At 35.5% G+C, this 21,674-nt stretch overlaps 7 protein-coding genes across 11 annotated transcripts; 6 read left to right on the top strand and 1 right to left on the bottom strand.

The window, feature by feature from the left end:
• The first annotated feature begins 1,350 nt into the window (after nucleotides 1-1,350).
• Nucleotides 1,351-4,355, top strand: LOC148171442 (ankyrin repeat domain-containing protein 13D). Of its 4 annotated transcripts, none has more exons than XM_088041767.1 (9): nucleotides 1,351-1,602; nucleotides 1,665-1,800; nucleotides 1,850-2,020; nucleotides 2,070-2,213; nucleotides 2,425-3,105; nucleotides 3,153-3,320; nucleotides 3,429-3,532; nucleotides 3,579-3,667; nucleotides 3,712-4,355. In XM_088041767.1, the coding sequence occupies exons 1-9, from the start codon at nucleotides 1,504-1,506 to the stop codon at nucleotides 3,908-3,910; spliced, it is 1,791 nt and encodes a 596-aa protein (XP_087897893.1). In that variant the 5' UTR covers nucleotides 1,351-1,503; the 3' UTR covers nucleotides 3,911-4,355. The 4 variants fall into 4 exon arrangements, with proteins under 4 accessions (XP_087897893.1, XP_087897892.1, XP_087897891.1 ...); XM_088041766.1 differs by having other exon boundaries at nucleotides 1,653-1,800; nucleotides 3,153-3,314; XM_088041765.1 differs by having other exon boundaries at nucleotides 1,653-1,800.
• Nucleotides 4,356-5,297: 942 nt separating this feature from the next.
• On the top strand, nucleotides 5,298-6,061 carry LOC148171441 (uncharacterized). 2 transcript variants are annotated; one of them, XM_088040966.1, is made up of 3 exons: nucleotides 5,298-5,469; nucleotides 5,595-5,841; nucleotides 5,888-6,061. In XM_088040966.1, the coding sequence occupies exons 2-3, from the start codon at nucleotides 5,602-5,604 to the stop codon at nucleotides 5,981-5,983; spliced, it is 336 nt and encodes a 111-aa protein (XP_087897092.1). In that variant the 5' UTR covers nucleotides 5,298-5,469; nucleotides 5,595-5,601; the 3' UTR covers nucleotides 5,984-6,061. The 2 variants fall into 2 exon arrangements, with proteins under 2 accessions (XP_087897092.1, XP_087897091.1); XM_088040965.1 differs by lacking the exon at nucleotides 5,298-5,469 and having other exon boundaries at nucleotides 5,476-5,841.
• On the bottom strand, nucleotides 5,972-8,263 carry Pus7 (pseudouridine synthase 7). The gene is made up of 4 exons (XM_088040963.1): nucleotides 7,178-8,263; nucleotides 6,925-7,128; nucleotides 6,564-6,880; nucleotides 5,972-6,517 (listed from the first exon to the last, which is right to left on the bottom strand). The coding sequence occupies exons 1-4, from the start codon at nucleotides 8,159-8,161 to the stop codon at nucleotides 6,052-6,054; spliced, it is 1,971 nt and encodes a 656-aa protein (XP_087897089.1). The 5' UTR covers nucleotides 8,162-8,263; the 3' UTR covers nucleotides 5,972-6,051.
• A 239-nt stretch (nucleotides 8,264-8,502) lies between these two features.
• Nucleotides 8,503-8,913, top strand: LOC148171439 (uncharacterized). Its single transcript, XM_088042319.1, has 3 exons — nucleotides 8,503-8,632; nucleotides 8,679-8,869; nucleotides 8,908-8,913. The coding sequence occupies exons 1-3, from the start codon at nucleotides 8,503-8,505 to the stop codon at nucleotides 8,911-8,913; spliced, it is 327 nt and encodes a 108-aa protein (XP_087898445.1).
• On the top strand, nucleotides 8,843-9,826 carry LOC148171438 (sepiapterin reductase-like). Its single transcript, XM_088040964.1, has one exon. The coding sequence runs from the start codon at nucleotides 8,934-8,936 to the stop codon at nucleotides 9,723-9,725; it is 792 nt and encodes a 263-aa protein (XP_087897090.1). The 5' UTR covers nucleotides 8,843-8,933; the 3' UTR covers nucleotides 9,726-9,826.
• Nucleotides 9,827-10,086: 260 nt separating this feature from the next.
• On the top strand, nucleotides 10,087-11,720 carry LOC148171437 (uncharacterized). The gene is made up of 9 exons (XM_088042318.1): nucleotides 10,087-10,102; nucleotides 10,167-10,201; nucleotides 10,235-10,264; nucleotides 10,310-10,549; nucleotides 10,598-11,094; nucleotides 11,143-11,242; nucleotides 11,283-11,390; nucleotides 11,439-11,594; nucleotides 11,639-11,720. Exons 1-9 carry the CDS (start codon nucleotides 10,087-10,089, stop codon nucleotides 11,690-11,692), a joined length of 1,236 nt encoding a protein of 411 aa, XP_087898444.1. The 3' UTR covers nucleotides 11,693-11,720.
• Nucleotides 11,721-13,749: 2,029 nt separating this feature from the next.
• On the top strand, nucleotides 13,750-16,199 carry LOC148171436 (uncharacterized). Its single transcript, XM_088041819.1, has 6 exons — nucleotides 13,750-13,889; nucleotides 13,940-14,109; nucleotides 14,922-15,195; nucleotides 15,245-15,538; nucleotides 15,584-15,770; nucleotides 15,821-16,199. Exons 1-6 carry the CDS (start codon nucleotides 13,870-13,872, stop codon nucleotides 16,145-16,147), a joined length of 1,272 nt encoding a protein of 423 aa, XP_087897945.1. The 5' UTR covers nucleotides 13,750-13,869; the 3' UTR covers nucleotides 16,148-16,199.
• Nucleotides 16,200-21,674: the final 5,475 nt, after the last annotated feature.

The raw sequence follows: 21,674 nt of genomic DNA, 5'->3' as shown, positions 1-21,674 counted from the left end.
AGTTGTGTACCTAGTGTATTCAGCCATGTAAAATAGGACAGCCGCTTCTATGAGTTTCGAATTAAATAAATCACAGAAGAAACCATCAATACAAACAAAAATTAATAACAATTCTGCTTACCTTATTTTGTGTTCTTCAATAAACTAATGTTCTATCAGAGGTGTCGACGTGAATATATTTGCACAGAATCTGATGTAGAATCAAACAAGTTTGTATTCGAAGGAAATGTTTCGCCTGTCGATATTTTTTCTTATAATCTGTCTTATCTAGTGACAGATCGAGGGTTGTTGGTGTAGGTTTCTGTATCTCGCGAAGTAAGCGACATCTCTGACAAGTCGGTCGATTTTGAAGGAATGGACCAAGACAAAGTCTCTACATCTATAGGCAGACCAAACTTTTCTGACAGTGCAGCTTCCGATCTTTCATTTGAATTTGAAAGCATTTTGGTACTGATTAGCCAATTGCGAATTACTATTCTCATTAGAGGCACTTGGGTCAAGCAGCGATTGGAGACACCATTTGTGCTCGTCATGAAACCTTAAAAAAAGCTTGTTTGGTCGAATTAGTTTATGACTGAATTGAGTGTCAAAAGTGAAAATACATGCATGCAAAAATATACCGGTGTACTGCAGTTTGCTTGCTGACCAATGTATTCAAACTTCACGCCAAAAGGCGAACCGTTTTGACGTCATCAACATGGAAACGCGATTAGTGGACTCGCTCAGACCTATAGATGTAACAGGGACTTTGATATTTACCTATACAGGGTCCGGCAACACTTATGTCCACCCCCAAAATCGTCTTTAATTTTAAAGACAAAATTTTGAAAATTTGCATACGCTCAAAGTTGACAAAGCTCTAGAAGCTGACGCAAAAATTTGTTTTTTATCACTGATAGTTTTGGCGTCGCGACGCCTTAAAAATATGATTTTTAGTTAATTGTGAGGGTTTGTGATATCAATCCCTAATTAATTTTTTTTTCAATATAAATGTGTTAAAAATATCTCAGTTGTCATTTTAGATTCAATGCAATTTGTCTTCAAAATTTGACAAAAAATGCTGTTTTATCAAGTTAGTTTCCAATTTCGTTACGTGAAAATTGAGAACTACGTTTACACCCATGTGTCAACATCTTGTGTCAAAAATGACATCTATCCTTTGGTTCGCTTTAGATTGTAACAAAAGTCTTTGACAGTTTTTTATTTATTGATCTTTGTTTTACAATTATAAAATACCAGTAAACTCATAGCATTTGTATGAAGAAAATCTTTGCTTTCATGGTTCTTTTTTTTTAATTTTTGGCGCCCGTTCCGTTGACATTTTGAGCACCTCTGCTTTATTTTGACGTTTCACAGCATGATTCATCAGTCAAATATGGTGTGTAGCAGATAGCAGTTCTGTCATTCTGAAATTTAACAGTGAAACGGGTGCACCACTTAATCCTAATTAAATTATGTTTCCTTTAATGTGATATCTCGTTAATTTTACAAATACAGATAAAGATGGTGGAAGTTGACTTTATCCAAAAGGAGTATCCTCTGCATTGGTTAGTGTGGCAGAACGACTATAAACAGTTAGAAACGAGATTAAAAACGAAAGAGGTAATTGTTTGCGTCGATAATCCCTCTAAATCCATGCTAATCACCAAAAGTTTATCTTACAGCATGACAAAGAAAAATTAGACAATAGGGGGCGAACTCCTTTAATGCTTGCTGTTACTTTAGGTCATTTGGAATCTGCTAGAACTTTATTGAATAATGAAGCCAACGTAAACTGCGAAAACCGGGACGGATGGACAGGCATGAGCAATGACGAGAAAACTTAAAAAAATTCATTGATTTCTTACAGTTGTTCAAGAAGCAGTAGCTACAGGTGACCCAGAATTATTACATATGGTTTTAGAAAGGAGGGATTTTCAGAGGTATTCTAATAGAATGGCCGGCATTCCAGAGCTGTTACAAAAACTAAAAGAGGCCCCTGATTTCTATGTGGAAATGAAATGGGAATTTACCAGTTGGGGTACCACTCTAAACACACAAAAGTCACCATTTCTAAATTGCAATTTCAGTCCCACTGGTCTCAAGAATGTGCCCTAGTGATACTTACAAAGTGTTCAAACAAGGTTCTAATGTGCGCATAGATACAACTTTGCTAGGATTTGACCACACTTCTTGGCAGAGAGGGAATAGGAGCTATGTTTTCCATGGTCATAGTAAGTATCTCTTTTATACAGGATGTTTCACAAATAGACCGCGAATTGTTCAGTTTCTGGACTTCCTAAAGAGAAATTCTGAAGTTTTTTTGTTTGATTCTCGTTCCATAAAGTTCCCAGATTTACTATTCACAAAACACTCTGTGTGTTGTATAGGAGGCTTTGAATTTTTTTCCCATGTTGGCAGCACTCTGACGTTTTGTTCTTCTAGATGATGGTGCTACTATGATGGAAATCAACCACGACATCAAGCAAGTCTACTGCGAGGAGATGAAAACTCCCGACGAAGCTCTTGGAATTCTCGTCCCAAACGAAGAATCAGTTTCACAACGACTAACAACACCGATAGTAACCACCTACGTCGACACCGAGAAGATAAGCTTTGAAAGGAACAAAGCCGGAGTCTGGGGGTGGCGCTCCGACAAAAGCGAAGTAGTAAACGGCCACAATTGTAAAGTCTTCAGCGCTTCGAACGTCGAATTGATCACGAAAACACGAACGGAGCACTTAACAGAAACTGATAAAGCTAGAAGTAGGAATAATAAAACACCTCTCCAGAATTTCTTAGGTATTGCTGAAGTGGAGGAGAATCAAGCGGCGGCGACTCAACCGAAAGAGTTTACTAATATGAGTAATCCGTGTAATATAACACCGGAGGAATACTTTGACTCGGAGGTGGATCTGGAGGGACGGGATATAGGGCGACCCAAAGAAGTTGGTGTTAAGATACAGAAGTTTAAAGCTAATTTGTGGCTGTGTGAAAACTATCCGTTGTCTTTGCCGGAACAAATTCTTCCGATTGTTGATCTGATGGCGATTTCGAGTTCGCATTTTGCGAAGTTGAAGGATTTCATTCAGATGCAACTACCGTCTGGTTTTCCTGTTAAAATAGGTACTGAAAAAAAAAGGAGAAGTTGTGGTCACAACACTTTTTTCTAGAAATTCCGCTTTTCCACGTGCTAAATGCTAGGATAACCTTTGGGAACATCTTCGCGATAGACGCTTCAGTTCCTCATGTTGGTAGAATCGAAGAAGAAGACAGACTGACGTGTGTTCTTGATGAAAGTATCTTTCAGTTTCCAGCGGGATATTCCCAGATTGGTAATGGTAATGCACGTACCATTTTTTGTTTTAATTTTTTTCCTTATTTTTTATTTTCTCACATCATTGTCATTCTTTTTGTTAAAATTCCCGTCTTGACATGTTTAATTCCAGCAACAGCTGATGGAAGGCGACAGTTTAGTACAGAGGAGGAAGACGATCTCTTACAATTTGCGATACAACAGAGCTTAATCGACGCTGGCACGGAAAAGGAAGAAGTGAGTTGTGTATACTATTTTTTTCATAACTAGAGTTGTCCCTTAGGTGGATATATGGGAAGCGCTTAAAGCTCAGAAGCCGTCACGACCAGCCACCCCTAACTTAGTCGGGGAGGAAGAAAGACAGTTACAAAGGTAAAACTCCTTGTATAAGACCCGCTTTTGACCCTGTGTTGTAGAGCTATCCAAGCTAGTTTAGAGCTGTACCAGAACAGTGTAGACCCAGTGGAAACTAACACTCCTGGCCCTGAAGTAGACTCCGACTTACACATGGCTCTTATGTTATCAGAACAAGAAAGGCAAAAGCAAGAACAGGAACGATTACAAGAGGAAAAAATGCTTGAAGAAATCCTCCAGTTGTCGCTAACAGAAAAATAGAATTTGATATTAAGATTTATCGATATTTTTGTCCATAACTTAAGTCTTTTATCCTTTTTTCAATACCTTACACGTAATTAAAGTGTATAGCAATAGCAAGGTGATGAGAATCAAAATCGTTTTATTTAGTCAAGTCACTGCCTTTACAATTGAATTGAAGAAAACGTCCTAAATAGAAAAATCGATCTTTTTATGGAGTTTTGAATCTACATTCTTTCAGGTTAAGTGGACTTAATTTTACAGGGAATTTCTATTTGTGTACACTGTATATGTAATTAATTTATAGGTAGATTTATAGTTCCTATTCTTTATTTATTTATTATCTTTGATGTTAAAATTTATTTTTAGTTATATATTTACCTAACGGTGCTTTTGTTGCAAGGTAGGTAACGTAATTTGTTAAATAAAGTGTACATAATCTTTAATAAAATGTTTCTTCCTATAATTTGCGAGTTTATTGCGTCCCGAATTCAATGCCGAAGTTAAATTGAGAGTCTAAATTGTGTTGATGGTTTTGAGAGACTGAGGTTACAACATGAATTTTGAAATGTCAGGGTTACCAACGTGTTACTGTAAACCAAGGTCCACTAAAACGATTTGAACTTGTGCTTCGCCAAAAAAATTCTTATTTGCTGTTTATGCAGTTTTTGAATTCAGTCTTGGTCAAAGACAAAGTTACTCTGTTGCTACAAGCGTAATTTTACTCGTATTTACAAAATTGGGACATTTTAACGCAACGTTCGGTTTCCGGAATGAATGTTTCTAAGCTAAGACACACGGCACGCATACTTTCAGTCGCATTTTCAATATTAAATTAAATAATATTTACGTTGTAACTTGCACTTTAGAGTTCAGATTCATTCTTTGGTGATTAAAATTGACAAGCCAAGTTATTTTTTCTTTAGATTTATGTTAAATTTTAAAAGTTAACGAAAAAATAAAAAGTTAACGAAGCGCCCAATCGAAAAACAGACCTCAAATTCTTGCTTTTGAGGCTAAAATTGGTTCATGAAAAGTTCATGATTTAACCCCTTTGGTGTTTTTTCAACAAAAAATTATAAAGTCTTTACATCAACACAAAACTTTGCTTACAGCATAATTGGGTATTTCTAAATCATCCTTTTATCTGCTTCTCGTTATTAGCTGTAATAATTTACGAGAAAATCCAAATTAAAATTAAAAATTAAAATCTCTGACATTTTTATAACACAAGCCTAATGGAATTTGTACAATGTTAAGCTGACATAAAAGATTTGTTTTTGGAAACAATTTTAAATATTAAATAAAAGAGTTACAACATAATCTAGGACTCCTAAATCTATTTCTTCCCTAGAAAAGAGAAAAACTCAGCAACTTTACCGCAACGTTCGATGTCCGGAATAACTCAAATTTGACGTTTTAATATACGATCTGTCATCAGTGTCATCTCATTATTTCTCGAACCTCAAACCCGTTCTCTGACGTCCTTAATTTCTAGTTCATTAACATTTTCGAAGGTTTCCTTTGTAAGCACGTGCATATTTAATTTCTCAACGTCAAAATAAACAGCCACCTGAACAGTAAGTTGATAGCACCTTCACCGATATAACTTTAGTGTTGTGCTTCCTAACCACAAAATGGGCTTGCCAGCTTTGTTTAATACGTTATACTGTTATATGTCAGCTTCTTTTTCAATTCTACTCAGCAAGATAATGGGTGTTTTTAGTTCCAAACTACCCATAGACATGTCTTCGCCCAAAGCACAGGTAGTCCAGGATTTGATCAAAAGCGACAATGTCGTGATCTTCTCCAAGAGCTACTGTCCTTATTGCAAGTTAGCTAAAGAAGTCTTTGACAATTTGAAGCAGAACTTCACTGCTGTAGAATTGGATAAGCGAGATGATTGTGACGAAATCCAAGGCATTCTGGGGGAGATAACTGGAGCCAAAACTGTAAGACTGTACAAATGTAGTTGCACTGTGTAATTATGTCTTGTAGGTGCCAAGAGTTTTTGTTAAGGGAAAGTGCCTAGGTGGGGGCTCCGACGTCAAGGCCTTATATGACAAGGGCGAACTCCAAAAGTACTTTGCATAATTTTAAACTTACATCTTAACTTAATAGTTACAATAAAATGTAAAATTTTAATCTGAATACAGTAACGCTCAGCTTCCACTTTCTTCAATTCTGGCAACTTTACCATTACCATCTTCACATTCTTCATGCTTCCGTTTCAAGGACTCTTCCTCAGTGAAAACCAAATTCTTGAATGCTTCAAACTTCTTTGCGTCATTTAGTAAGTCAATTTTTTCAGTACAATCTTCAGGAACTTTTGGTGTTTCTTTTGGCGTGTGATAGTTATTGAGTTTGGCGTGAGAGCTGCTCGCGGTGTCCGTTTTGAGAATCTCTCTTAGTACCATTGTGGCGTAACTTGAAGATCCTAGAGTGAACTCCAACACCAGGGCCTTGTAAGCCCCTCTGATGACATCACCGGGCTCTTCCTTTCCTCTCAGTTCCTCAAAATCGGAGCGGATTAAATTGTAATTGGGGTCGTCATAATGCATTATTTTCCACGACAAATTCTGGACTTTTCTTAGCACTTTTCGGTACGCCCCACTCAAGGAATATTCCCTGAAAAACTCAATGAATTTTTTGTTGTTACTAATTTTCTCTATACTTGACAGTTTGTCGGGTCATTTCCAAACTTAGCCCGTATTTCTCCAGAGTGTCTTTGTAAAACCCTTCCATGTGTTTGGGGTAAGTGACGTCATACCCCGGTAACGGTAACACGATATCGTAAACGGAATACTTCGCACACTCGTCTGAAGTTAGCACTACAACTCCCGGTTTGTCGGATTCATCACAACTCTCTGTAAAGACCAAATCGCCTTCAACAACCTCAAGTCCGAATTGCTCGATTCGTTTCGACGCCACTGTATTCCAGACCAGACTTTGGAAAGAGTGAAGATACAGAAGCCGCGTGTTTCTAGGAACCTGCAAAACCAGATGAAGACGTGGAGCGATTTCCAAACACTTACACTAGAGAGAGCATTCACGAACTCGTTGGCGTGCCCTTTGGTCATCCCCTGAAGCAACAAATACTCAATACTCGTCTTCTTGTTTTGGTCAAACTCCTTCAGAGCCTTCGCTGCATCTCCGGTTTCAGCATAGACTTTCTTGGCTTTGGTGATGTCGAACTCGGCCCGATCCGATGTCGTGGGTTTCAGGATCAGTTGACAAGCCTAAAACAATCCAATCAATAAAAATCGATTTGAGGATCTTTGAAGTGACCTCCTTCCAATTACCTAGTAGTAATTGAACACCGATGGCAAAAGTGGGTACTTCTTTATCGTTCCCGAAGCGTTGTAACCCGTAGTAGTTTATAAAACCCTTTTCCTTGACGCTCTGAAGGGATTTTTCAATGAGGTCGTCGCTTCCAGTTACGTTCCTAAGGGCTATCCGGAACTTGTTCCCTTGAAGGTCTCCTAGTTTCAACGGGGTGTCTTTGAATGTGATGTTGCCGACTTTTACGTTATGTAGAGGTCGCGTTTTGACGATGAGTTTCCACGGTTCGACTTTCTTCACTGAGAACCATTGGGTGGTTTTAGCTCTCTTGTCTTTGACTCCAGCGTAAGTGAAATTCGCCGCTGGGATTCTAATGCAGTTTGCCAGTCTGAGAGTCGTTTCTAAAGTATCCAGACACTCCTTATAAACCAAGAAATGCACATACTCTCCCTTGTCTTTGGGCCAAATAAGCCGCGTCTCGTTCTTCCCGTCAAATTTCATAAAATTCATGGTTTTCTTATCGTCTTTAACCACAGTGTTGCCTACGATTTTCTTCCCAAAGACTTTCCTCAAGCATTCATGGATGCCTGCTCTGTCCTCTTTTGATATTTCAGTGGCGTCTAACTCAACACTGCTTGGTGCTCCCGTCTCGATCATCTTCTTAATGTTTTCCCAGACATCCTGAGGAACTTTAGGCGAGGGGGTTTCTTCCGGAACCTCCTCTTCGGCTTGTTTCGTCCGGAAATCCTCCGGAATCTTCTGGTCTGTTAGCTTAGCGACCTCTCCATCCAAACCAATTTCGTTGACTTGAAAGTCGGAAAAACGAGCTTTAATAACACCGGAAAACCCGTCCAAGTTGCTTATAAACTCAGTGATGCCCACATCCTTCTCGCTCAGCTGGTTCTGGTGCTGGTATTCTTTACTCTTCTGAAACGCGCTGGTTTTACCTTTGTGGAAGTTCTTCTTGGGGAAGAAACGCGGCTTCGGCATCTTCAGAAGCACAAAAAAACGCAACTAGTGTTTTGAACCCGGCACGTGTTAGGTTGACATCTGTCAAAAGTGACAGGTGACAGGTGACGTTACTCCTTACAGTGAAATCCCGGTGGTGCGACCAATTCTTGAAAATTCCACGGTTCGTACTAATTAAAGAAGGAGTGGTTGGAACACCGCCTAGGCCTCTGAAGAAGACGGTGGTGACGTTCCGAACACGCACCCATTGTTCGACTGTACGCAGTAGTTTTCCACTAATTCGACCAAGGTTGGCAGCAATGTAAATATTTGTTGATAAGGTGATAAGAGCAGCGTAAACAAAAACCACTAAATCAGTTCTTATGGATCCTTGGGGCAGCGCCGGAAACGAAACTGCAGTGGCCAGTCAATTTCCTCCATCCTTTGAAGATAATTTCATTCCGGCAGTGCGAGATACTTTGCCCGATTCGGATCAGTACCTCGCGATTTTAGGTAAAAATTTTTATGACTGCGCCCAGTTCTTAACCTTAATTTGTAGAGAAAAAGCTCCGCGACATAAAAAATGACCCCAATGTGTTGAAGCAGTTGATTGAAAAACGTGAGGCGTGCATGCAGAATTTGCTGAACGGTGAAATTCAGTTTGAAGACAACGATTTGGATACTCCAGTGGGGAACTCCCAGCTCATTCGAACAATTCTTCCGCAGAAACAAGCTTTGAACAAAGGCGAAGTCGTCGAACTACTCGACTACGATCAATTAGAGACCAGCGATAGCGAGAAAGAGGAAAGCCACAATGACATCAATTGATTTCTCCAAAAAAGCGCTTGTTTTGGTAACTGGGGCTTCTAGAGGCATTGGACGTACCATCGCTCTTGAAATATCGCGCAATTTAAACCAAAACTCCATCATCATCTTACTGGCGAGGTCAGAAAGCGACCTTGAACAAACCAAGAATCTCATTCAAGAAGTTGACAAGTCATTGTCGATAATTACTCGTGCAGTTGATTTATCCACCGCTGACGTCAAAACCTATGAAACGATCATCGGAACGGCGACTTCCACAATTGACACGTCGGGAATCGAATTTGGGGTCATTTTCCACAACGCGGGGACCACGGGGGTTATCAAACAAACGACGGATTTGAATGACTTCAAGTCCTGGCGGGAACACTTCGATTTGAATTTGTTCTCAGCAGCGGCGTTGAATTCTGTTTTTATTAAGAAGATCCGACCGATAGCCCCACAGTTGGTGGTGGTCAACATCACCTCGCTTGCTGGGCGGACTCCTTTTAAAAATCTCGCGATGTATGGCGCTTCCAAGGCTGCAAGAGAGTTGTTCTTCAAGGTGCTGGCTGTAGAGGAGCCCAATATTGTTGTTTTTAATTATTCACCAGGTCCTGTGGATACTAACATGTTTGATGGGATTATCGAGGGGGCCCAAAGCGAGGAGGTGCAAAATAGCTTCAAGAAGGTGAAGGAGACGAGCATTTTAACGCCTGAACAAACAGTGGGGAAGTTGCTGGAACTGTTGGAGAAGGGAGATTTCAAGTCTGGAGATACTGTCGATTATTTTGATAGAGTTTAAATGAGGAGCTGTGGTCACAATGGTGTTTGCATTTTTATTTCTTGCACAAATGTATACAAAAATATAAATACATAAATATATTGGAAAGGTGTTCAAATAAACTGTGTTTTTATTACCAAGGAATTGGTAAAATAATGACAAAGTCTGAAAGAAACTTGGATTATTAACAGTTTTTATTGTAGTCTGCTCAAACCAAGTTAAAAAAACATTCGACATGCAAAAACGATCAAAAAGTGCATTATTTTCGCCATTTTTTTTGTTCAAATTTGTGATGCAATAGAAGCATATTTTCATGGTCAGCAGTAATTATTTTAATTAGTTGTATAACTTGAAGAAATCTATAATGAATTGCTGAATAATAATGAATAGTGGAAAAAGTAAACATTAACAATTTTCCAGTTTCTTATTTATTTGAAATTTTCTTGTGGCCTTAATTTCTAGATAAAACGAAACGAATATCAATAATGACAGCTAAAGTTGTGTTGTTTAAAACAAGAAAGTTTTTATAGAATTTCGCTTTCTTCTGGGTCAAAGTCAAAGTAGAGTAAACAAACTGATATTTTTACTTGTTTTGAGGTTTTTAGTTGCTCTTCAACATGCGTCGCACATTCGCCGGGCATTGTTTCCTTAACAAATCACAATGTGAAAAGTTGTGGCAGTTCCTGGTATTTGATATTTTCGAAATATTCCTAGTCAAGCTTCTCTTACTTGTTATATTTGTATGTTTCATTATCACGATGCTGTTTCAGACTTATTTGTTTTGTCATAAAGCTGATATAATTTTTATTGTGCAATATGGACCTATGTATTGTGTATCACTCTATGTAGGTACAATTCTGGAATTGCATTCTCACTTTCTTCTAATATTTCAGGTATTTTTGTGCATTTCTTCTCTAAATTCCATAGCGGAAGTTATACAGACATCCTTACAATACTTAAAATCATGGAAACTCACTCCGATTCCAGAAGTCGAAGAGAATTACGAAAAAAACTTACTTCTAAACACACTGTATCTCTTACTGGTTATAAGTTTCGGACTGGGAGTTTCAATTTTTTTTATTATTCCTTCAAGTTTAGATAGAGACATGTCTTATCTGTTCTACCTTTTCGATGAGTATTCATCTATATTCGATAAGTATATTTATGGAACTCACGTTCTTTTGAGCTGGTGCACAAGGTTCTGTTTCATACCAGTGGTATATATAACAGTTATCCAACCACTGTTCCGAGGAAGTTTTTGTTTCATTCAAATAAAGCATTGTGTTGAAATTTGTCTGCACCGCTTAAAAAGACTTAATGATTACAGCGCAGATATGGACATTGAGACGGAACTTAAATTTTGTATTCAGTGCCACGTTAGAATTTCCAAGTAAGCTTAACAAACACATAATCTTGATTGTTATAGTGGCGGTTTTAGGGCTCTCATAACAGTCGTCAATGGGTTACAAATGTACATTTTTCCATTCCAAGCTGTTGGTACCCTTCTCATTATCAATATTGTCGTCTACTATTTTTGGGTTCGTTTTTTCTTTTTTACTATTTTTACTTTTCTCTTAGTTTTATGATTCTTTGGCCGAGCAATATCCCCGTATAGGTTTGCTAGGAATCACAACATTCCTTGTTGTTGGAGGCCTCGCACAAGTTGGACAGGAAACTGAAGAAGTGGTAATAATTAAATCGGAAAATACTTTCATTCTCTTGAAAATTTTTCAGTCGGGAAGAGTTTTCGATGCTTTAATAGATATTGATTGGTACCTATGGTCCAACAACAACAAAAAACTGTATCTTATGTTTACAATGAACACTCAGAAACCGTTTAAAATTAAATATTCCGACAATATTTCAATAAATTATAAAATGGGGGTTGAGGTAAGTAGGATTTATCTTTGAAAAAAAAAAATTATTAGTTGTAGATGCTGAAAACATTTTTTTCTTTCATATCCGTCATGTCGAAGCTTCAGAAATAAGAAGCACAAAAATGGTGGAGGCGCCGGAACAGTATTTGTCTACTGTAAGCTATTGCAATGATGTCACATTATTTAATTATAGAGTAATAAAAAAACAGTTTTGTTACAATTCTCGTTGTTCTGGGTCAAAATAATTTTGATTTAAAATAAAAATATGTGGACTAATTTATTTGATTTGTATTTCTTTTTGTTTTCAATAAAAAACTGGGTCATGTTGTATACATATATTATAGACTTTCCAAAGTCTTACTTGTTTGAAGTTCTTTATTTCGTCCTGTAAATTGATTAATTCAAGAGCGAAACTAACATCAAGAATAATAGCAAAAGTTTTTATAGAATTGTACTTTATTTTATTGATATTACTCATTATATAAAATAGAGTTTTGCCTTTTAGACTTATTGTGTGGCTCCATTATGACTTGCAAGTTCGTCAGATCAATAAAAATTTGTAATTTTGATTTTAAAATTGACACGTCAAAATGTGAAAAATTGTGCCAGTTTCTCGTATTTGATATCTTCGATTTACTACTAATCAAAATTCTCTTAACTATTATAATTCTATTTCTTTTTGGGATAATTTTATTTCAGATGTATTTGTTTTGTAACAAAGCTGACATAATTTTTTTTGTGCAATATGGGCCCATTTATTGTACAACGCTCTATGTAAGTACGTTTTAGAACTTTTTTGTTATTTTGTAATCAATTTTAGGTATTTTTATGTTTGTGTTCTTTAAAACACCTCTCTAAATTAATACAAACGTGTTTACAAAATTTAAAATGCTGGGAAAGTACTACTATTAAACAAGTTGATGAATATTACGAAAAAAGTCTATTTATAAATACTTTATATTTGATATTTGTCATTTTCATAGGACTGGTAACATCAATTCTCTTTATAATTCCTTCAAAAGTAGATAAAGACATATATTACATGCTCTTAATTTTTGAGTATTTTTCTATTTTTGACAAATACATTTTTGGATTTCATGTTTTTGTATGTTGGTGTGGAAGGTTATGTATGATACCACTGATATACATAGCGATTGTCCAACCATTGTTTCGTGGAAAGGTTTATTTAATTGAATTAGAGCGTTATATTCGAAATTGTTTGTATCGTTTAAAAGAACTTAAACATTTTTGTACCCATGAAGATATAGAGAGAGAACTAAAATTTTGTATTCAGCTTCACATTAAAATTTCTCAGTAAGCTAAAAAACTAAAATAAAAAAAAAATAATTGATTTTTTTTAGAGAGCTCACAACGGTTATTAAAGGTCTGCAAATTTATATTTATCCATTCCAAGTTGTTGGTACTCTTCTCATTGTCAATATTGTGGTCTACTACTTTTGGGTTTGTTTTTATCCGTCTCTTTGTTTAATTTTTGTTTAGTTTCATGACTCTTTGGCCGAACAAAATTCTCGAATAATTATGCTTGGGATAACAACTTTTCTTACTGTTGGAGGCCTTGCACAAATTGGACAAGAAATCGAAGAAGTGGTAACAATTAAATAACAAAAACCACTTTATTTATCTTATAAAAATCAGTCTTGTAGAGTTTTTAATGCTTTAATTGACTTGGAATGGTACAAATGGAATGAACAAAACCAAAAACTTTATCTTATGTTTTTAACGAACTCTCAGAAACCGTTCAAAGTCAAATATTCAGATAATATTTCAGTAAATTATAAAATGGGTGTTGAGGTAAGTTTGGGTTATTTTAGAAGAATTTGATTTATTAATTTTAGATGGTGAAAACATTTTTTTCATTTATATCCGTCATGTCCAAGCTTCAAAAATAATGAACAATTTTTCGATTTTAAAAATAGTGGCACAATTAGATTAAATTTAATTGTTTTGAAAAAAACCTAGATTAATACTTTTAGTAGTGTAATAACGTTTAAAATGTAATTTTAAAGTTTTAGATATTAATAATATTTAATAACATAACATTTGAAATTTTACATTTTATATTAGTATAGGCAACCAAACATACAACATTGCGCTGACAACTGTCTAATCCTAGTGTATATTTAGGGACTTTCTTTTCACACCACGCGTTATGTGTCAGCTATCCGAAAAGAGGTTATGTCAAATCAAACTTTGTAACGAAAGTGGAAGTTCCTACGATAACAAAACAGTTTTTTTACTCACATTGTTGATCAAATTACTCAATAAAAATGTCTAATTCGAATACCAGGTAAGTCGTTTAAAATTTGACAAAGGGGCTTCTAAAACGAACACCTTTAGGTCTTCGGACACCCAGTCCACAACGTTTACGCGCCTAGGCTTGGATAAATCCGAATTAAAAAGCATCAAAGTTGCAATAATGAGAAGGAATGTAAGTGAGCCAAATTCGTCAGGACCTTTATTGAGAAGTTTGGATGATCCAGCTGATTTAATAATTCATTATCGTGCCGGTAAACATATTTTTATAACTTGAGATTTGTCTCAGTCATATCAAATTTTACGACTATATTCTAGGCTTTGAAAATTTTTAGTACACCGTAATTCTTTTTGTAATTTTAATTAATTTAAAGTTGAGAAGACTTTTGGGCACAACTTCATGAGGAGGAGAAGGATTCATCTCACAGGATCACAAGTAATAGTCAATATTTGAATCTTCAATGAAAGTAAGTTCTAGATAATAATGTTTGACTAATTTTTTACACTTAACTTGTTTTTGAAGTTATTATCAAATTTTTAATGTAATTTTGTTTAAACTGGTAATGTTTTTAGTATTTTTCTTTTGCATCTAAGTAAATTTAGTTTAGTTTAATAAGAAGACCTCTGAAGATGCAACGACAGAAGAAAGAAGACGCCCTAATTATTTTCCTTTTAAAGTTTTATAAAATAATTACGATTGGAATTGAGTAATTTAAACAGTCACTCTTTGTCAATCTCATCTTAATTAATGAAGAAAAATTAATATAATTAAAAATTCACAAATTGTCATATCTCCAACAAGATCAACAAAGTGAAGACTAGGACGAAAGAAGACAACATTTACTTTTAGAATATAATCAATAGTATCTGTAGTTGAACTATTCCAAAGAAAGTGTTTTATGTAACACTTTGGGAGCTAAAACTTTAGTCATTTCCAATTTTTGTTTTTCTTCACGTTTTTTTGTGTTTGCTTGTGACATTGGAAAAGTAACTTCACGTTTTCTTTGGAGTAATTCGTCTTTGCGCGTTTCCCCTCTTTCCGCCTCTGAAAACCGCTCAATTTCAGATGAAGGGGTGCGACCTATTTTCGACCGCGAAGATATTGTAGTCAATAGAGAGAGTAATGAAGAACGTATGGTTCTGACAGCCCCCCACGCACCAAGCGAGAAATCTCACCCTCTTAATAAATCCAGAAGTAGTTCGCCGTCCAGTCGCAGCTCCATTGACAGAGGTGTCTCTAAAGATGACGAAAAGGGGAAAAAACGGTTAAGTCCGCAGCCGCAGAGCTCCAGGGGTCGCTCGAGGGAGGCTTACAGAAGTTACGCTCCTTCTAGATCTCGGTAAGATCGAGGTAAATAAAAAGTTTAGTGTATTAGTTTTGGTGTTTAGCCGCAGCGGCTCTCACTCCCGAAAGTCAGTCTATAAGAGCTCTTCGCCTTCACGGTCGGGGTATAGAAGAAGTCGCTCTCCTGAGCAAAGACGGAGAGAAAGAGGAAGGAGTAGAAGTCCTGGGAGGTATTACAAGAGGCATAGTCGGTCTCCGGGGTACAAAAGCGCTCCTGAAAGACGAAGAACGCGATCGCCACCCCCGAAAGTGGTAGAAAAGGGACGGTCACCACCCAAGTATCGAGGACCGCCGGAAAGAAGACGAACGAGATCACCGCCACCAAGACGCAGCAGCAGGTAAAGACACCCTAAACTTTCCCTAGATGACGTCTAAATTTTCAGGGGACGCAGCAGGAGTTACTCGCCTCACCACCGCCGCTCTCGCTATAGTCGCTCTCCACGTCGTTACGAACGCTCACGTCGTAGTAGATCTCCACGGAGAAGCAGATCGCCGCGAAGACGCTACACTCCAGACAGACACGACGAGGGGATGTACGAGGCCCCCAGGATACCAAATCCTTACTTTGAAGTACGCGTTTCTCTCTTTTATTCTGGTGGTAATTGTGGCGTTTTTTCCAGGGAGCTGAGTTCTGGGTACCAAATCCGATGCTTCAGCCAAGGTTTCTTCCACGACAGATGATTCCTCCAGGGGCTTTTCCCTATCCATTTAGACCTGGGATGCCTCCAATGATGCCACCAAGAATGCCGTTTCGGCCGAGAATTGTTTATAATAGGCCTCAGAGGCCTAAAACTACCACGACGACGACCAGTAGCGAGAGTTCGATGGTTACGACGACGACGACGACTGCAGGGACTTCCAGCAGAAACGAGGAGAGCGAGCAGACTGTTAGAATTACAGAGTGCACCGATGAGAACGAACATTCCTCAGAAGCGAAGTCTGAGTAAAATTCTGTGGTATTTTTTGTAAATAAATGAGCAAATAAATATATGAGATCGATTTTGGGTTTTATTTTATTGTCTTTTTTCAACTTTTTTGTCTTTTTTACTTTACAATTTTTGAAGAGTCACTTTATGAACGCTAAACATATTATAAGACTGATTATTATACAATCGGACAAGAAAGTTCTTGTAATTTCAAATGATTTTCTAATTGATTTGTTCTATATTTATCTTTATGTTCTTTGGTTGTTTATGTATGCATATGCACAGATAATTAAATTAATTATCGCCCGTGTTAATCCACTTAATTCTTTATTTATTCACCTCTCCAAACATCGATTTATCGATTTAAGTACAAACGCAAAATGTCACCACCTATACAAAACGACATTTATTCAGAGTTCCAAAACCTCCACCAATTTTTTCGTTGCTTGGGTCTCTTTCCTTTAGCCTTCAACCCAAAGAAAAGACACTTTACTGAAAAAACAACAATTAAAGTCATCAGTGCCGTCATTTTAACCTTCATTCTAACAGTGCAAATTGTATTGTCTTTACAGTGTACAGCTTGGGAAAATTTTGGCTCCAGTTTGTACTTTTTGATAAGTTTAGACTCTGTGTTTACTTTTGCTCTTGCGTTTTTTCATTTTAATAGAAGACACAACAAACTGAAAGTTTTATTTTCAAAAATCGCGGCTTTCGACAAGAGAACGAAATTTGAGTATAAAAAGAAAACTGATTTTCGAAAATACGTCGTTTGGAACTGTCTGCATTTATTAGGAAAAATTTTGGTGGATACGGCAAATGCAGTTTACACGAACTTTCTAGTGTCTCGTTCTTTGCCTTGTATGATCAGCCACTACAATTCTTATTTATTTAATTTACTGCTTCGACTTTCATTTGTGTTTTTTATCAGTCAGGTTAAAGTTCGGTTTCAGTTTATCAGAGAGAGGAGTTACGGCCGTTTTTTTCTTCTTAACGCAATTTCTCTTCGCAAAATTTGTAGTCGGATCAATACGATTTATAATTTCCCACTTATTAGAAGCTTTGGAAGACTTTTTATTTGGTTAACAGTGGATTTAATTATCTTCACATTTGGAGAAAACTTGGAAAAAGCATATTTTATTACCTGGTTTTGGTGGCTGCTGAATGCCTTGGAAATTGTGATGATAATACAACCAGTGCAAAGTTTATATACAGAGGTTTGTTATTTTACGTTAATTTTTTCTTTAAGAAATTGTTTTAGATAAAATTGATGTCGTCGAAAGAAATCGAATTTTTACAAGAGGTGGGTGTAAAAAACGTTATAACATTGTAAGATTGAATTTTAGGAAAAAAGGAGAAACTTATATTTCTACTTAAACGAAATGAAGTTTATGATAGCTGGAACCTTTCCTTTAGATTTTTCTCTAGCATTTTCGGTTTGTATTTCAAAAAGTGGAACTCAACTACTTTAGTTCTTTTAGCTGGCGGCGAGTTGTGTCATGTATTTGGTTTATTTAATACAATTCAATGATATTCATGATTTTAAATGTCTGGATTGTGTGTAAACAATAAATAAAAAAAAATATCACATTAAGTCATTGATTTTTAATAGAAACTTTAAATTTTGTGCGCGGAAAAATATTTATTAATTAAGATTAAAAAGTTTTTGTCTCATTAGTGGCGTGTTTATCGTTTAAGATTTGTGTACATTTTTTCACTAGTGCTACTTGAAATAATTATGAGATTTGAATGACGCGAAATTACATTACCATAAATGTGAAAGCGAAAACTTTATCATAAAAAGCCACTTTATGGACGCTAAACGATATCGTAAATCGGACAGAATATTTATTATTATCGAAATTATAATAGTGATATACCTACTGTTGCTTAGTTTTACTTCTGAAGTTTATACATAACTGATATAAACGAAAAAAACGTTTTCACCATCTGCAAATTAATAATGATTCTAATAAACCAACTCAACTAAAATTTTTCTTACTTCGACTCCCATTTTGTAGTTCAATGCAATATTTTCTGAATACTGAAATTTCAATGGTTTCCGCGTGTTCATTAAAAACATCAAATAAAGTTGCTTATTACGGCAATTCCAGTCGTACCAATCCACATCAATCAAACTATTGAAAATCCCAGACGACTGCAATCTGTTTGTTTTAATCCATTAATTCAATTTTTTTCACTCACCACGTCCTCGACTTCTTGGCCGGTTTGTGTAGCCGTCATCATAGTAAGGAATGTGGTGACTCCTAGGGAAATCAATCGTGGATATTGTTCGATTATAGAATCTTGAAACTAAGAAAAAATTGAGGAAAAAGTCAAAAATTTAGTTACTGTGAGTACAAACCCAGAAGTAGTACACCACAATGTTAACAGTAAGGAGAGTGCCCACGACTTGAAATGGTAAAATGTAGACTTGGAACACTCTGATCATTCCAGTGACACTTCTACAAAAAATTATAATTCAGTGCTTTTCAATATTTTTAAAATTACCGGCAGATTCTACTATGGTAATCAAGACAAAATTTGATTTCTTTCTCCACGTCTTCATCTGTAATAAACTCTGTTTTTTCACAGAGACTTTTAAAACGAAACACACAAGTCTCGATGTGGTATTTTATCTGTACCCAGTAGAAACTGATACGGAAAGATGGTTGAATCACTGAAATGTACGTCAGTGGGATAAAACTCAGTCTTCCTGACCACGACAAAAACGATTGAGCTTTAGTCAAATACTCATCGGTGATAAAAACTATAAAGTACATGTTTTTATCTTGATTGGTGGGTAAAACAAAAATAATTGAAGTAAAAATACTCAAACAAGCGGCCAATACAGTGAACAGTGTGGTCTGAAATAAGTCCTTTACGTAATTTTCTTCAATTTCATAAACTGGAGGGATGTTCCATGACTGTACCACTTTTAATATTACTGTTAATTTGTGCCCTATAGGATACAAAGAACAAAGGCAAAGAAGTAGCTGAAAATAAGGGTGGAAACACTTTGTGGTTGTAAATACGTACTTACATAAAGCGAGGTAAAATACATGGGTCCATATTGTATGAAAAATATAATATCAGATTTGTAACAGAACAGAAAGGTTTGAAACACCCAAAAACCACCAAAACAAACAAACGAATAGAATAGTACCACTTTTACAATTGCTAAATCAAAAATATCGAAAGTGATAAAACGACACAGTTTTTCATATTTGGATTTCTGATCGTCATTGTACATTACGATAAAGGACTGCATTTAGTACGAGTTGTCTTTGATAATGATACTAAAATTGTTATTTTGGACATTTATAGTTGGTCAATGGGTCACTTTTAGACATATCTAGAACTAAATGCTAAAGTAAAATGAATACACAAAACTGCTTACGACTTGGCGAAACTAGGTCAAAATGTAGTCATTATTTAGTATGAGTGTCCATAAAACAAGTTTGAACTTACTCAAACTCATCACTAGTTAATTCTAAGTTTCTAAAATCTAAATATTATTTTATCGAAACATGAACATTAAGATGTATCTAATACGTTTCTATGCTTACATGTAAAGTACATCATAATAGTGATGATACAAATAATTCATAATAACATAGTTACTGTTTCATAATAGCATAGTTACCGTTTCATAATAGCATAGTTGCTCTTAATCATAATATTCAATGTATTTTTGAAAATGAAAGCAACTGTGAAGACCAAAATCTTAAGATTTCCATTTATTTATATTAATTGTAACATAAAATATCTTGGAAAATGCTTTTCTCGCTGTTTCGTCGTGTTCAAAAATTAAGTTAAAAATTGGAAATTTGCAGAACTGTTGGGTGGTAGCATTGCCTCATTCGTACATGTTTCGATAAAGCTTTGTATTTACTACGGATATTAACTAATTCATAAAAAACTCGGACGTTAACAAGTAACGTCCTCGTTCATTATGAATTACTTAATATCCTTCTCAAATAAATAGCTATAATATACCTTAATATAAAGTTACATAAAGATATTTGCTTTTGTTTGTCATTAGCAATATATCGGAGATTTTGCGTTGAGACTTTCATATGGACAAAGAAGTAATAGGTACTTTATGATCATCTGTTCCCATTTTATTATTGCTGCTTTTAATCATGTAATACAAGAACAGCAAATTAAGGAAACTTTACCGAACAAAGACAATTGTTTGGAGGAGGAGCGTAGCGACGACAATTATTGTCTGAGATCGGTATAGCGACTCTTTTTGTTAATGCTGGTGAGTAGTCAGTTTATTATTCAGAACATATAATAAAATTTACAATGTAGGGGGAGATATTACGTCCTTGAAGAGACATGGAGGATGGGAATCTGCAAAAGTAGCAGAATCTTATATTGAAGAGTCGCTGGGAGAAAGATTAAAGATAGCTAGACAAGTTTTTGGGAATGGAACATCTAATACTATGAGCGCCATTGGGAATGAAGTAGTCGAAGTAGAAGAATATGCTGGAAGAGAGTTTAAGAATGAAACGGCTATTACAAGAGCAACTGTGAATGAAATATTTGCAGAAGAAGCTGAAAACACATTAACGATGTTTTACGGGAGAAATGTGGTAGTTCTAAGAACGTCGGTCAAAATGTCAATTACTGTACTTTTAACTTTTATGAAAAATGTAAGCAAAATGAATAAAGTGAATTTTTGAATCGTATTTTATAACTCTATAAGATACGTTGTCATTGACGACGTACTTTATAAAAAAAAGCGTATTTTAAGAGCAATATAAAGGGTGAGTTCTTATGCACCATAGAAACAGTATAACATATTAGTGTTAGAAAAATAGCTATAAATATTATAGATTAATAAAATTAATTTAAAATTTAATAGTTTAAAGAATTTTTAAAAGTATTTACATTTGTTGGTTTTTAAGCCTGAAAATGACAGAGGTGATAAAAAAACACCACACACCCATTTATTTTTTATTGCGATAATCAAACAGAGAAACTTTTTTAAATCGCTCAAAAAATTTTTAACACTTTTATATTATTGTAGTGCTTGTATAAGGAGATGTCACGTGCACAATAAATAACTGATTAGTTCTTATTTTTAATTAATTTTAAATTATTAATTCTTCGTTTGAAGATTGTACATGAGGGATACATAGGAATAAAACGTTTTCAGGTGCTATGAACTTTTAAAGTTAGTTCATCGTACAAAATTTTTCTACTCTTACCTCAACACCTTCTGCATAGTTCAATGAAATATTTTCCGAAAATTTAATCTTGACGGGCTTCTGAGTATTTATTAACATCATGAGATATAACTTCTGGTTACTCGTATTCCATTCGTACCAATTGAGGTCCATTAAGTCATCAAAAATTTTAGTTGACTTAAATACCAATAATTTATTGTTTAGTGTTGAAATAAATGATATTATATTACCACATCTTCAACTTCTTGTCCAATTGATATGAGACCACAACAGAGAAGAGAAGTAAATATTGAAAGCGAAATTATTCGGGGATACTGGTCATGTAAATAATCTTGAAACTATGAAAAAGTTAA

The sequence above is a fragment of the Gnatocerus cornutus genome, chromosome 7, assembly GCF_029298725.1.
Source record: "Gnatocerus cornutus isolate USDA-ARS CGAHR chromosome 7, icGnaCorn1.1, whole genome shotgun sequence".
NCBI classification, from domain to species: domain Eukaryota; kingdom Metazoa; phylum Arthropoda; class Insecta; order Coleoptera; family Tenebrionidae; genus Gnatocerus; species Gnatocerus cornutus.
This window is presented reverse-complemented; position numbering and strand designations above follow the sequence as displayed.